The following is a 14,785-nucleotide window of genomic DNA, read 5'->3' as shown; positions in this document are numbered from 1 at the left end:
CTTCTGGAAGAGCAGGGATGCAAAAACTCAAAGATTTTTCTTGAAGCTGAGTGTGGCAGGTCTGCTGTTTACATTCCGATCATCTCTGTTTGTTTGAGGTGGTTTTGGTGAAGGCTGATGGAAATTATCAGGAGGCTTGAGGACCCCCCCCCCTTAAATCCCCATTGCAACTGGACATGGCCCTAGAGCTTTATTTCTTTGTATATATGAAGATGAATTTGAGGGAAATGGTGAAGGTTTGAGGGGGGATGGTCAGATAGGCAGAAAGCACACAGAGGAAATCAACCAGGTAAGCCAAGAACAGAACTCAAATACAGAGCCTACTTTCCAGCTCTCTGAACAGCACATGGCTGAGTGCCGAGCTCTGATGGTGGTGGTTTAGTCGTTAAGTCATGTCTGACTATTGCAACCCCATGGATTGTAGCCCATCAGGCTCCTCTGTCCATGGGATTTCCCTGGCAAGAATACTGGAGTGGGTTGCCATTTCCTTCTCCAGGGGATCTTTCTGACCCAAGGATAGAACCCAGGTCTCCTGCATTGCAGGCAGATACTTTACTGACTGAACCACCAACCCTAGATAAGTCCTCTTACCTCTCTGGGCCTTGGTTTCCCGTCTGTAAAATAAGATGATTCCATAGGCCAAGCACTTTCTAATTGATGACTTTCAATCCCCTGGTATTTGCTAAGACAAACCAGGGATTTGTGTTAAGAAACAAATGGAAACATCTGTTTTAATTGTAATGATAAATAATGAACCTCTAAAAAATAAAACAATTACTTAAATGGTTTCTCTTTATAATCAAACAGTTGAGAGTCTCACTGTATTTGGAAGGAGAACGAAGAGTGAGAGAAATCAGATGTGTTCATGGCTGAGATCCTCTGGTGCATGTATCCTTCCATTGTGGCCACTGTGTAGTAATTCATAGTTGCATAGTGCTTGAGTCTTAACCACAGTGGCGAATTTCAGTGGGAAATCTCTTTACTTCATCATTTAGGAGCAAGGTATAACAACATCAAAATAAAAGCACTTGATTTTCTTGAGTGAAATGTAAGAATTTCAAACATCTGGTCAGAAGGGCAGTTTTTGTCTATTTTGATATGGTGACTTGTAGTTCATCTTCATTATGGCATACATTCAGTCTTGAGACAAAACATAACATGCTGATTTTTGAACTGATTTTCAGACAGATGCTTTCAGATGATTTTCATGCATCGCCTCACAGAGCTAGTTCAAAGTAAGTCAAACTGCATGCATCTTTTGCTTCCTGGGGGAAAACCCCCTAAGTTTGTTTCTATAAAAATGTTACTAGAGGTGGGATTCAGAGAAGGCCATGACACCCCACTGCAGTACTCTTGCCTGGAAGATCCCACGGATGGAGGAGCCTGATGGGACACGACTGAGCGACTTCACTTTCACTTTTCACTTTCAGGCCTTGGAGAAGGAAATGGCAACCCACTCCAGTGTTCTTGCCTGGAGAATCCCAGGGATGGGGGAGCCTGGTGGGCTGCCGTCTATGGGGTCGCATAGAGTCCGACACGACTGAAGCGACTTAGCAGCAGTAGCAGCAGCAGAGGTGGGATTAAATACAATTTAAATATCTTTTAAAATATTATGCTGAACTTAAACGACATGTTTTGCTTTAAAAAAAGCTAATTGATCATTTATCATGGAAAGTTACACCAGTCGACCAAATCCCTAAATGGAGTTTGAGATGATACATCACTTGTGAAATTTACGGGTCAAATAGATTCGGGAAATTTGTTGGATACTTCGATCAATAGTCTCTCGTCATTTCCAGTTTCAGTGCTATTGAATTCCAAAGTAGGGGATTTGGAATTCCAAATTCCTAATTCCAAACCAGGAAACTACGAAATTCAACTTTGCAGTTTATGCCTGTATACCCGCACCTTGCAACTGCACCAGCCAGACGGTGCGCGGAGTCCTCCAGGCCTCCAGAGGGCACCAATGGTCTCCTTTCATTGCTGAGCTTGTACTGTAGTTATTTGGTCTGGGGGCATGGCCGTGGGGGCGGGGCGCGCATGCGCGGTCGCGGCGTGGAGGGGGGGCGGGGACAGGGCTGTCAGTTGCCATCAGAAGAGGAAGCCGCCGGCAGCGTGCGGAGTGAGGGGCGGGACCCAGAGGCCTGCGGAGGTTCAGGCTGCAGAGGCCGGGCCATGCGGGGGCGCCGGGGTATGGGGCCACCCGAGCCGGCGGTGGTGGCCGCCACCGTTCTGCTGCTGCTGAGCAGGGTAGAGCCGGCGTGCGGTTCCGAGGACATCGTGGTGGGTTGCGGGGGCTTCGTCAAGTCGGACGTGGAGATCAACTACTCGCTCATTGAGGTGAGTGCCCGCCCCGCGGCCCGGAGCTCGGTGTGTGACCCGGGGCCAGGCGCACAGCCTCGCTGAGCCGCGGTGTCCTCGCCTTCCAGGCGGTTGCCACCAGCCCTCCCCGCAACTCCCCGCATTCTGGAAGCCCTTTCCTCTTCAGAGGCGCTGCTTTCTGCGGGCTCTCCGTTGGTCTCCTCCCCAGTAGCGCTGGGGTGGGGGTTCTTGGGGTCAGCTACGCGGTGGGGTGGGGTGGCGGAGCTCTGAAGGTGTGTGCATGTGGGTGTGAAGGACATTTTTGGTAACGATGATAATGGTTTGTAACTTTTGTTAGGTCACACAAAACTAAGGATCCTCCAGATCGAGACCCCAGATACTTAAGAAGGCAAACTCCAGATCCCCACAATGCAGGCCCGAGATCTCTTAAAACCCAGTCTCAGCAGAACGCAGACCCCAGATCCTCAAACCCCCAGGAACCCAGACCTTCTGAAACTCAGATTTCCTGAAACCTGTATTCCAGAACATAGAGACCGCAAGTCTTAACCCCCACAACACTGAGTTCCCCCCCAAATTCTAATCGACCCTTCCTCCTACCCTCTGGGAAGCTTTAAAAGAGCATGAATTCTCATCCCAGAGATCATGACCCAGTTACTGTCTCTTGATATCTCTGGGGCTGGGAAACTATTTGTAATCTCCCTGGTTCCCCCATTGGGACCCCTTTCCTCTGATAATGAAGAGTTGTCAGCGCCCTGATCGCTGGGTAGTTATTGGAATTACACAAGAGATTTCTGCAGAAGTCTTTTTATTAAGTTGCAAAGCTCTCTTCAGTTAGATGGTTATTAGCCCAGTGGAATTATGACCCAGAAAGCTTTTGTGAAGAGGAAGGGAGATAGATGGAGGTGGGCATAGAAAATCACTTGCAGGACAAATAGGAAGGGACCCCAAGGAGGGCTGGCCTCTATTTTAGGAGGGTAGTTACTGATGATGAGTCAAAAGAAGGGAATTAGAAAAGAAAGACACTGGAGATGCCAAAGAGAAGGGAGTGGGGACCAAGACCCCAAAGGCATTCTGCCTGAGTAGCTAGAGGGCTATGGTGAAGAGTTGAACCAGCGTGTTCCTACAAAGCGGGTTCCTGAGAATTGGGGGAGGGGTTGGAAGTAGATTCTACAGCTGTTTGACTTAGCCTTGCTCCAAGTCCCAATTTTTGTTCCTGTAGCATGGTGTTGGGAGAGAGGCTGCAGAGCTCAGCATCGTGTATTTCCTAAAGAAGTTACTCATCACCTTCAAGACCCCTATATCTGTGGCTTCTCCATCATTTTTGGTCTTAAGAAGTCAGGCATGGGACTTCCTTGAAGGTCCAATGGTTAAGAGTTCACCTTTCAATGCAGGGGAGTGTGGGTTCAATCCCTGGTCAGGGAACTAAGATCCCACAAACCCAGTGGGACATAAATAACCAGAACATAAATAACAGAAGCAAAATTGTAGCAAATTCAATAAAGACTTTAAAAATGGTCCACATTAAAAAAAAAAATCTAAAAAGAAGTCAGGTGTTTAATGAATCTACCCACCGGCAATGGCAAGGCTTCTAGGATCTCTGGGTGCCCATGCTACCTTCTGGGCTGTGGGCACAGGGCATTCCAGAAGCTGTCTTGAAAGGCTTTGCAACTTGTAGCTTCCTGGGGCTTCAGGAGAAAAGTGTAGAGCGCTAGGGACACTCCCACCCCGAACACTTAATAGTGGCTGTGAGAGTGGAGGGCAGGTTTTGTGACCTAGTGTGAAGTATGTTCCCTGAGCCCTAGGGCTGCCTGTCCAGATGGCCTGAGAAATTCATTCTTTCTTCATTTCTGATTATGAAATCTAGTGTTTCATACACATAATGTATCTTGTCATTCTGTGTCCTAACCTGTGCTTTACAGAATAAATGTGAATAAGATATTTTACAATCATTTCTGGGTTGTGTTTTCTGTGTCCCAGTAAAACTACCTTCAGTCTTCTCCATCCTTCTTCCCTTCTGGGTATTTTTCCATCATATTCATTCAGTTAGTAACTGTTGAGTGAGCCCCAGCGTGTTCTGAAGCCTTGTCCCTGGTGTTCTGAACAGTTCAGTGAACAGAGCAGACAAAGTACCTAAAAAAGAAAAACTATATTGGTTGCTAATTTTTTAACTGTTAGGAGGTTTCACATTAAAAACTGCATTCCTGATTTCTCTGGAAAGCCAGCTGATCTTTTGGCTGCAAAACTTGGCTTGGGTTAAGAAGCAGTCCTGTCCCCTTTTAGATGAATGCTCATTGACGGGACTTCCCTGGCCCTTCTGGACAGGTGGATCTTCAGTCCCTGCTTTAAGTGCATGCATCTGAATTTCTTTTTGGCCTGTGAATAAGGTTGGGGATTTGTGGAGTATTTACACTGGCCCAGGCACCATGAAGTGTAAGCCATGGTCACTGCCCATGGGAGCCTGCAGTCTATACGTCATTTCACAGTGTTCTTTTCCTAAGCACACACATTGTGGATTTGCTGCTTTCTACATAGCCTTAGCTGGTATGACTGGGTTCTGTCATTTTCGTGTTATACTCACAGATTACTAACATTGAAAGTTTTTAGATGGATGTTCAGTTCAGTTCAGTTGAGTTGCTCAGTCGTGTCTGACTCTTTGTGACCCCATGAATTGCAGCACGCCAGGCCTCCCTGTCCATCACCAACTCCCGGAGTTCACTCAAACTCACGTCCATTGAGTCGGTGATGCCATCCAGCCATCTCATCTTCTGTCGTCCCCTTCTCCTCCTGCCCCCAATCCCTCCCAGCATCAGAGTCTTTTCCAATGAGTCAACTCTTCGCATGAGGTGGCCAAAGTACTGGAATTTCAGCCTCAGCATCATTCCTTCCAAAGAACACCCAGGACTGATCTCCTGGTTGGATCTCCTTGCAGTCCAGGGGACTCTCAAGAGTCTTCTCCAACACCACAGTTCAAAAGCATCAATTCTTTGGCGTGCAGCTTTCCTCAGAGTCCAACTCTCACATCCATGCATGACCACAGGAAAAACCATAGCCTTGACCAGACGGACCTTTATTGACAAAGTAATGTCTCTGCTTTTGAATATGCTATCTAGGTTGGTCATAACTTGCCTTCCAAGGAGTAAGCGTCTTTTAATTTCATGGCTGCAGTCACCATCTGCAGTGATTTTGGAGCCCAAAAAAATAAAGTCTGACACTGTTTCCACTGTTTCCCCATCTATTTCCCATGAAGTGATGGGATCAGATGCCGTGATCTTCGTTTTCTGAATGTTGAGCTTTAAGCCAACTTTTTCACTTTCCTCTTTCACTTTCATCAAGAGGCTTTTTAGTTCCTCTTCACTTTCTGCCATAAGGGTGGTGTCATCTGCATATCTGAGGTTATTGATATTTCTCCTGGCAAACTTTTTTTTTTATATGAAACTTTTAGAATTTTATTCATTTTCATAGTTTTACAGTATTAGTAAAAATAATGGCCATTATAAATAAGTATAAAATGGAAGTTGATGAAAAAATAACCCCAAGTCTTCCTTGACTCCCACCCTCCTACCAAAAAACTAGCTAGTATATGGCAAATATCCTTTTCACACATTATCTTTAGGCATATATTCACTTTGTAGTGGTGGATGGTTTAGTTGCTAAGTTGTGTCTGACTCTTGTGATCCCACGGACTGTAGCCTGCCAGGCTCCTCTGTCCATGGTGTTCTCCAGGCAAGATTACTGGAGTGGGTTGCCATTTCCTTCTCCATCCCGGCAATCTTGATTCCACCTTGTGCTTCGTCCAGCCCAGCGTTTCTCACGATGTTCTCTGCATACAAGTTAAATAAGCAGGGTGACAGTATACAGCCTTGACGTACTCCTTTTCCTATTTGGAACCAGTCTGTTGTTCCATGTCCAGTTCTAACTGTTGCTTCCTGACCTGCATATAGGTTTCTCAAGAGGCAGGTCAGGTGGTCTGGTATTCCCATCTCTTTCAGAATTTTCCACAGTTTATTGTGATTCACACAGTCAAAGGCTTTGGCATAGTCAATAAAGCAGAAATAGATATTTTTTCTGGAACTCTCTTGCTTTTTCCATGATCCAGCGGATGTTTGCAGTTTGATCTCTGAGAGTTCCTCTGCCTTTTCTGAAACCAGCTTGAACATCTGGAAGTTCACGGTTCACATACTGCTGAAGCCTGGCTTGGAGAATTTTGAGCATTACCTTACTAGCGTGTGAGATGAGTGCAATTGTGCAGTAGTTTGAGCATTCTTTGGCATTGCCTTTCTTTGGGATTGGAATGAAAACTGACCTTTTCCAGTTGTGGCCACTGCTGACTTTTCCAAATTTGCTGGCATATTGAGTGCAGCACTTTCACAGCATCATGTTTCAGGATTTGGAATAGCTCAACTGGAATTCCATCACCTCCACTAGCTTTGTTCGTAGTGATGCTTTCTAAGGCCCACTTGACTTCACATTCCAGGATGTCTGGCTCTAGGTGAGTGATAACACCATCGTGATTATCTTGGTCGTGAAGATCTTTTTTGCACAGTTCTTCTGTGTATTCTTGCCATCTCTTCTTAATATCTTCTGCTTCTGTTAGGTCCATACCATTTCTGTCCTTTATTGAGCCCATCTTTGCATGAAATGTTCCCTTGTTATCTCTCATTTTCTTGAAGTGATCTCTAGTCTTTCCCATTCTGTTGTTTTCCTCTATTTCTTTGCACTGATCACTGAGGAAGGCTTTCTTATCTCTTCTTGCTATTCTTTGGAACTCTGCATTCAGATGCTTATATCTTTCCTTTTCTCCTTTGCTTTTCGCTTGTCTTCTTTTCACAGCTATTTGTAAGGCCTCCCCAGACAGCCATTTTGCTTTTTTGCATTTCTTTTCTATGGGGATGGTCTTGATCCCTGTCTCCTGTACAATGTCACGAACCTCAGTCCATAGTTCATTAAGCATTCTCTCTATCAGATCTAGGCCCTTAAATCTATTTCTCACTTCCACTGTATAATCATAAGGGATTTGATTTAGGTCATACCTGAATGGTCTAGTGGTTATATACATGTATAACTGAATCACTGTGCTATACACCAGGGACTAAACACAACACTGAAAGTCAACTATATGTCTTTTTTTTTTAAGTACCTTCAGTTAAGTTCAGTTCAATTGCTCAGTTGTGTCCGACTCTTTGCGACCCCCATGAATCGCAGCACGCCAGGCCTCCCTGTCCATCACCAACTCCTGGAGTTCTCTCAGACTCACATCCATCGAGTCAGTGATGCCATCCAGCCATCTCATCCTCTGTTGTCCCCTTCTCCTCCTGCCCCCAATCCCTCCAAGCATCAGGGTCTTTTCCAATGAGTCAACTCTTCACATGAGGTGGCCAAAGTACTGGAGTTTCAGCTTTAGCATCATTCCTTCCAAAGAAATCCCAGGGCTGATCTCCTTTAGAATGGCCTGGTTGGATCTCCTTGCAGTCCAAGGGACTCAAGAGTCTTCTCCAACACAACAGTTCAAAAGCATCAATTCTTCGGTGCTCAGCTTTCCTCACAGTCCAACTTTCACATCCATACATGACCACAGGAAAAACCATAGCCTTGACTAGACGGACCTTTGTTGGCAAAGTAATGTCTCTGCTTTTCAATATGCTATCTAGGTTGGTCATAACTTTTCTTCCAAGGAGTAAGTGTCTTTTAATTTCATGGCTGCAGTCACCATCAAAATGCAATTCCTGAACTGCACTTCTGTTTCTAAAACAGAAGGTATAAGGTGAGGGCCTTAAACCTTCAGGTCTAAGGGCCTCACCTTAGACCTTCTGTTTTAGAAACAGAAGTGGAGTTCAGGAATTGCATTTTTTAAGGTACTTAAAAAGAAGTATAGTTGACTTTCAGTGTTGTGTTTAGTCCCTGGTGTACAGCACAGTGATTCAATTATACATGTATATACATTCTTCTTCATATTCTTTTTCATTGAGGTTTATTGCAGGATATTGAATGTAGTTCCTTGTGCTATTCAACTGTACCTGGTTGTTTATCCATCCTATGTATACAATAGCTTGCTTCTGGTGGTCCCAAATTTCCAATCCAACCCTCCCCAGGAATTGCATTTTAACAAGCCCCTTTCTAACAGCAAAATTGGTTTTAGACTCCAAAACAACATAGAGACAGACTAAAATAAACTGAAAAGCATTGAAAAGTACAACTTTTAGTTTCTAATCTGAAAAATAGTGAATCACATTATTTGGGATGCTTTGTCTTATTTCCCTCTGTCTGTAATGCCCATTGTTCTCAGCTTCCTAAAGTAGGTCCTCAGCAAATGCATTTTGACTGAATGCATTCAGGTTCATTGTATGTAACTAATTCTCAATGGTGATATCATGACTTCTCTTTCCTTTCTAGATAAAGTTGTACACCAAACATGGGACTTTGAAATACCAGACAGACTGTGCGCCTAACAATGGTTACTTTATGATCCCCTTGTATGATAAGGTAAGAGGAGAGAGCACTAAAGTGGTTTATGATGGAAGTTGTCAGTGTGGCCCACAGGGCTGTGCTAACTGGGAGAGTGGCTTTCCCAAGTGAGCAAATACACCTCTGTTTTGTAAGTTATAAGCGGAATATGGCAGTTCTGGCCAAACGATGAGGGTGACGGCTTAGGTACTGGTTTGATTGAATAGCAGTGATTCTCAATGTCTCCAGGGATACTTGGCAGTGTCTAGAGACATTTTGGCTGTTAGAACCGTGAGGGAGGGAGAGTGGTCCATTATCTCCTGCTTGGAGGCCAAGAATGGAGCTAAACAGGATACCATGCTGTGCAGGTCAGGGAAAATGTCCGTGGTTCCAAGTCTGAGAAACCCTGACTTAATAGAACTTCCTATTAATACTTGCAAGCAGGTTAAAACATTGTTAAAAAGTATTACACAGGGCTTCCCTGCCAATGGAGGGGATATGGGCTTGATCCCTCTTCCCGAAAGATCCCACGTGCTGCGGGGCAGCTAAGCTCGTGCACCACGACTACTGAGCCAATGGTCTGCAACAGGAGATGTCACCGGAGTGAAAACACTGGGCATCTTGGAGAGTAGCCCTTGCTTGCTGCAACTAGAGAAAGCCCACGCACAGCAGTGAAGACCCAGCACAGCCAGTAAACAGACAAACAACTGATTTTTAAAAAATATTATACAAGTAGTGTGTGAATTCAGAAGTATCGTGGGGGAAAAAAAAATCAAAGTTTTTAGAAGTATATGAAGTAAATTTTATCTTTTATCCCCCAAGTCCCCCTCCCTCTGTAGTGATGACTTCTGATAAAAGTTTCAGTGTGTATCCTAGCAGATGGCGTTCTCAGTATTTAGAGTTGTACGGATATCCAAGAATATACATGCATGTACACGTATGCAGACATGCAAATGCGTGTGCTTAGAGATGGGTATCCGCATGCCTGTATTCCTACTCCCCATCCTCCCCACATTTCAGCTTTTTATGTGGAAATGTAGATAAACACAGGAAGTTACAAAAGTTATTACTAACAACACGATAAATGAGTTACAAGAGATAAATATTCTTGAACTTATATCTATGCATAATACCTAAGATTGTTTTCTAGAGGTGGACTAGTTGATATTGTAATCTTGTTTTTTTTTTTTTAAAGCATTCTCAAGGAACCCTTTACTCAAGGGTGTATGAATAAAATCTCATTTTAAGAATTGGCTTTAGTTTCTAAAGATCTGGCTGACCCTGGCAGACTTAAGGGTTAACATATGAAGGGTAAACATGAAACAATAGAATGTTTGGTATTGAAAGACCATGAGTGGCTGAATACAGTGTCTCCAACTCTTTGCTGGATTAAATAGGAGTTTCTGGGGTTGAACTTGCCACACTGGTAGGGAGTCAAAAGTCCACTCCCATTTATGAGCGCAAAGTTTACACTTGGAATTCCATTCCAGGTGTGAAAATTCTACTTTACATGATTGTAAGAGTTGAAGGGTCATCAGTTCTTAGTCTTCTGCATTGATTTTTTTTTTTCCCCTCATAGGGAGATTTCATTCTGAAGATTGAGCCGCCTCTAGGGTGGAGTTTTGGTAAGTTAACAAATAACCAGGTATACTTTGTAAAGGATTAGGCTGTATGCTGAATAGTAAATTGATGGAGTACAGAGATTGTTAAAATATGAAGGATTCATTTCTAGTGTGCAAGAGCATTTTTAACTCCTCCATGCCTGTTACTTTAGAGTAGATTGGAGTTACTTTAGACCTATCCTGAGGTTTTCTGTCTTGTTTCTTGAAATAGACATCTTTTCTTGTACATCATAGGAAATTCCGCTTTTGCAGCTTCATTCATTAAATGCCAGAAGAACTTGATGACTATAGGGGTCAGGAGTGGGGACTTGATTTCTGGCCTGGGATGGCTTCTTTCTTAGCCCCGTCAATGTTTTTTTAATAAACTTTTTTTAGTGAATTAATCGTAATATTGGAGAAGGCAATGGCACCCCACTCCAGTACTCTTGCCTGGAAAATCCCATGGACGGAGGAGTCTGGTAGGCTACAGTCCATGGGGTTGCGAAGAGTCAGACACGACTGAGCGACTTCACTTTCATTTTTCACTTCCATACATTGGAGAAGGAAATGGCAACCCACTTCAGTGTTCTTGCCTGGAGAATCCCAGGGACTGGGGAGGCTGGTGGGCTGCCGTCTATGGGGTCGCACAGAGTCGGACACGACTGAAGCGACTTAGCAGTAGCAGCAATGGTAATGTTAAACATTGTGAAATTTGACAAAAATTCAGACCTACTTAAGAAATCAAAAGATCTGGCAACCTTGAGGCCTTACCAGCTCTGTGACAACTTTGGACGAGTTATTTCCACTGGGTCAGCATCCATCAGGCTCCCAGATGGCTCAGTGGTCAAGCCTCCACCTGCCAGTGCAGGAGACACAAGAGACACAGGTTTGATCCCTGGGTCAGGAAGATCCCTTGGAGGAGGAAATGGCAATCCTACTCTGGTATTCTTGTCTTGGGAATCCCATGGATTGAGGAGCCTGGTGGGCTACAGTCCATGGGGTCACAAAGAGTCGGACACAACTCTTAAAATGTGTGCATACATGCTCAGTTGTGTCCGACTCTTAAAAGCAGTCTTTCTGCACACAGAAAGGCTGCAGACTTCCCTGAGCTGAGTGTCTTAGCATGGTTGGAGGAGCGAAAGTGGGGTTGATCAGAAGAAAGGGTTCTACTGTGGTGTGGCTGATATTTTTGGAGAGCAGAGCCTGGATATTTCGGTAGAGGTGGGTGTGTGATCCCAGTTCTGTAGCTTGAGGGGAAAAAGGGGGCCCAGTTGTTGCTACCAGGCCTGCCTGTGAGTTAGGGGAGGAGGAATTGAATCCCTGCTGTCACAGAGGCAGCGACATGCATCTGGGAGACAGAGTTCTTTCTCAGGTCACAGCTGGGGCTGCCTGACCGCTGGGGTCCAGAAACTGGAGGGGAGTCAGAGCCAAGCCCTGGCCGAGAGGTCACAGATTGGAGGCCTGCGGGAGTGTTTTGTCTGAATCCTCTCCCTACTTGTCAGTTCTTTTTCTTTTGATAAGCTTGTTAATTGAATCATAGCATGCGTGTGTGCATGTGTGCTAAATCGCTTCAGTCACGTCCGACTCTGTGCGGCCCTGTGGGCTGTAGCCCACCAGGCTCCTCTGTCCATGGGATTCTCCACCCAAGAATACTGGAGTGGATTGCCATGCTCTCCTCCAGGGGATCTTTGCGACCCAGGGATAGAACCCGATTCTCTTGGTTTCAGAAATTCTCGTGACAGAGGTATCAGGCAATGAAGTTCAATAAAGTGAACACACATAACCACCTCCTAGATGAGGAGACAGAACCTGACCAACTCCCAGAAGTGCTCCACCCCAGGTGCTTATGAACTACCCTGCCCGACCTAAAATGATAGATTATTTTACCTGTTTTGATTAAATGGAATCATCCAAGGTACAGTTTTGTGCCTGGTTTCTTTCTCGATGTTGTTCACAGGATTCATCCTTACTGTGTGTTACTATGTTAGTTCATTCGATTGCTGTGTGACAGAAAGTGATTTACCCCTTCTGCTGTTGGTGGGCAGCTGGGTCGTGTCCCGATTTTGGCCACTGAGAATAGTGTTCCTGTGAACGTCCTCGTTACTCCTGTGAATCTTGCGGTGCACACGTGTCTGCGTTCCTGTTGAGTATTAATATATACCAGGGGTGGAATTGCTGGGCAGTAGACTTTTTACATGTAATCCAGCCCTAGTAGAGATTTCTGGGCCAGCAGGGTAGGTGTTGCAGAGCTTTGCTCTAGCAGCCGTGTGTAAGAGTTCAGTCCTCCACATCCTCACCAGCATTGGCTGTCAGTCTCTTTTATCTTAGCTGTCCTGATGGTGGGGCAGTTTCAGCCACTCACTGTGGTCTCAATTTGCATTTCGTGATGGTCCATGATTTGAACACTTTTTCATGTGTGTACTGGCCATTTGGATATTCTCTTTTGTGAGGTGCCTGATAAAGATTTTATCCATTTTTCACTGATATCTTCCCCTGTGTGTGTTTGTAATTCTTTATTTTACCTGAAGTTCTCTTTTTAAAAAAGTTATCTCTTTTTTTTTTTTTGGCCGCACCGCATAACATGTGGAATCTTAGTTCCCTGACCAGGGATCGAACCTGGGACCTTGGCAGTGGGAGTGCAGAGTCCTAGCCACTGGACCGCCAGGGAACTCCCCTGAAATTTTCTCGATTTGTCCATTTTTTTTCCTCTCCCTATCACTTCACATTCTTCCTAACTTTTTAAAAACTCAACTTTAACCCATATTATGATGAACTCCAGTTATTTTTAATTTGCTTAAATTGGTTGCTGATACTGAAAAATCAGGACACAGCAGATAAGACCCAGATTTTCAGTTTTTCATGAGAACTTGGAAGCTCGGGCAGCACTGGGTCATGCGGCAATAGTGGGTGGAAGCTGTCCCCTTTTTTCCATTTGCCTCAGTCCACACTTGGCCTCTGCTGACTTCCAGTCCCCCAGTTTACTATGGACCCTGGAGTTTATGGTCTTGGTATAATGTGGCTGAACTCATGTACTCGATCAGGAGACAGATCTGGGGCCAGACTTTTGGGGTTGAGAGTGGGCTCTGTCCCTCAGGAGCTCTGTGATTTTAGGAGAATCCTTAACCTTTCTGTGCCTCAGTTTACCCTTCAATCGGCTGCAGTGTTACTACCTACCTCTGAGATAGTTGTCAGGGTTAAGTGCTCCTGGCTCAGTGCCTGGTCTCTGGTGGGTGTTCAGTAAATAAAAGTTTCTGGCGCTTACTAGATTTTCCATGGGACTCTGAGATACAAGTCAGCCGCGAGTCTGTTACAAACGTATCTTATACTCTTAACCCTGGTTCCCTCTGGGGTGGGGGAGGGAGACTTTTCCCTCCTCTTCCCTTTGGATTTCTAGCCACATGAGTGGCTCAGAAATGAATACAGTGAAAGTTAAGCAGTGCAGTATGTTATATGTGACAGTTTGTATCCTGTCCCAGAACTCAGCTTCCTCTTGTGTCCTGTCCCCTGTCCCCTGTCCCCCTCCCCCCACCCCCTGTCATCGCACAGAGCCGACCACCGTGGAGCTGTATGTGGATGGTGTCAGCGACATCTGCACGAAGGGCGGGGACATCAACTTCGTGTTCACAGGCTTCTCCGTGAATGGAAAGGTCTGGCGTTTGTCACATTTGCTCTGTGGTACAGACTCAGTCTCCTCTTACCTTTAAAAAAGTGAGAGTTTTGAAACGGGGGCTTTGAGGCTATGAGGGATGCACAGACTAGCTTCAGGAGGGCCTGGGAGCTTGATGAAACTGTATGTAAAATGTGACGGGTGTTCTAGGGGGCTGGGTCTGGGTTGCTGGTCACTCCTTTGTCCGAGTACAGACAGCAGGATGGCCTTGTAGAGAGACAGGGTCTCAGGGGCCAGTCTCCCCTGCGCGGCCTGCGGTGCCATGGCTGAGATGCACTTGTTTAGTGCCTACCTTTTCTTCACAGTGGGTTTATGCTCCTTTTCCTTTACCCTGAGAGGGAGGGCCTTTGGTCCTGGCTTTATGTCTGGGTTTCTTGTTGGAGATGGGGACCTGGGTATTTATTCTTTCTCTGTGGCCTAGTCGTGCATCTTTAATTGATGATGCTTTAGAGTCATTCTCAGAGGTAAAAGAATCCACCTGCTAATGCAGGAGACAAGGGTTCAATCCCTGGGTTGGGAGGATCCCCTGGAGAAAGAAATGGCAACCCAGTCTGATATTCTTGCCTGGAAAATTCCATGGACAGAGGAGCCTGGCATTCTACAGTCCAGGGGATCACAAAGAATTGGACATGATGGAGCAGCCAAGCACGCAATAGAGTCAATGAGCTGAAGTGTCATTTTCCTGTTGCTGTTCCTTCTCCCTGTGCCCCTGCTTCCCCAGGAAGGGCAACCACGATTTCTACCGTCTTTTCCA

General features: G+C 45.3%; 1 protein-coding gene and 1 non-coding gene across 2 annotated transcripts in view; one reads left to right on the top strand and one right to left on the bottom strand.

Annotated features, from left to right (window-relative positions):
* Positions 1–2,076: 2,076 nt before the first annotated feature.
* Positions 2,077–14,785, top strand: part of LOC102403829 (nodal modulator 1) — a 58,520-nt gene continuing 45,811 nt past the window's right edge. The window contains exons 1-4 of the mRNA XM_006050065.4: positions 2,077–2,340; positions 8,713–8,802; positions 10,343–10,388; positions 13,911–14,011. Coding sequence (XP_006050127.3) covers positions 2,176–2,340; positions 8,713–8,802; positions 10,343–10,388; positions 13,911–14,011 — 402 coding nt within the window. The 5' untranslated portion in view covers positions 2,077–2,175. The remainder of the gene's footprint in view (positions 2,341–8,712; positions 8,803–10,342; positions 10,389–13,910; positions 14,012–14,785) is intronic.
* TRNAG-CCC lies at positions 12,960–13,032 on the bottom strand. Its single transcript has one exon. It is a non-coding gene; the product is annotated as a tRNA-Gly (tRNA).

The sequence above is a fragment of the Bubalus bubalis genome, chromosome 24 (assembly GCF_019923935.1).
Source record: "Bubalus bubalis isolate 160015118507 breed Murrah chromosome 24, NDDB_SH_1, whole genome shotgun sequence".
In the NCBI taxonomy this organism is placed as follows: domain Eukaryota; kingdom Metazoa; phylum Chordata; class Mammalia; order Artiodactyla; family Bovidae; genus Bubalus; species Bubalus bubalis.
The sequence above is the reverse complement of the archived record's forward strand: the minus strand, read 5'-3'. Positions and strand labels throughout refer to the sequence as shown.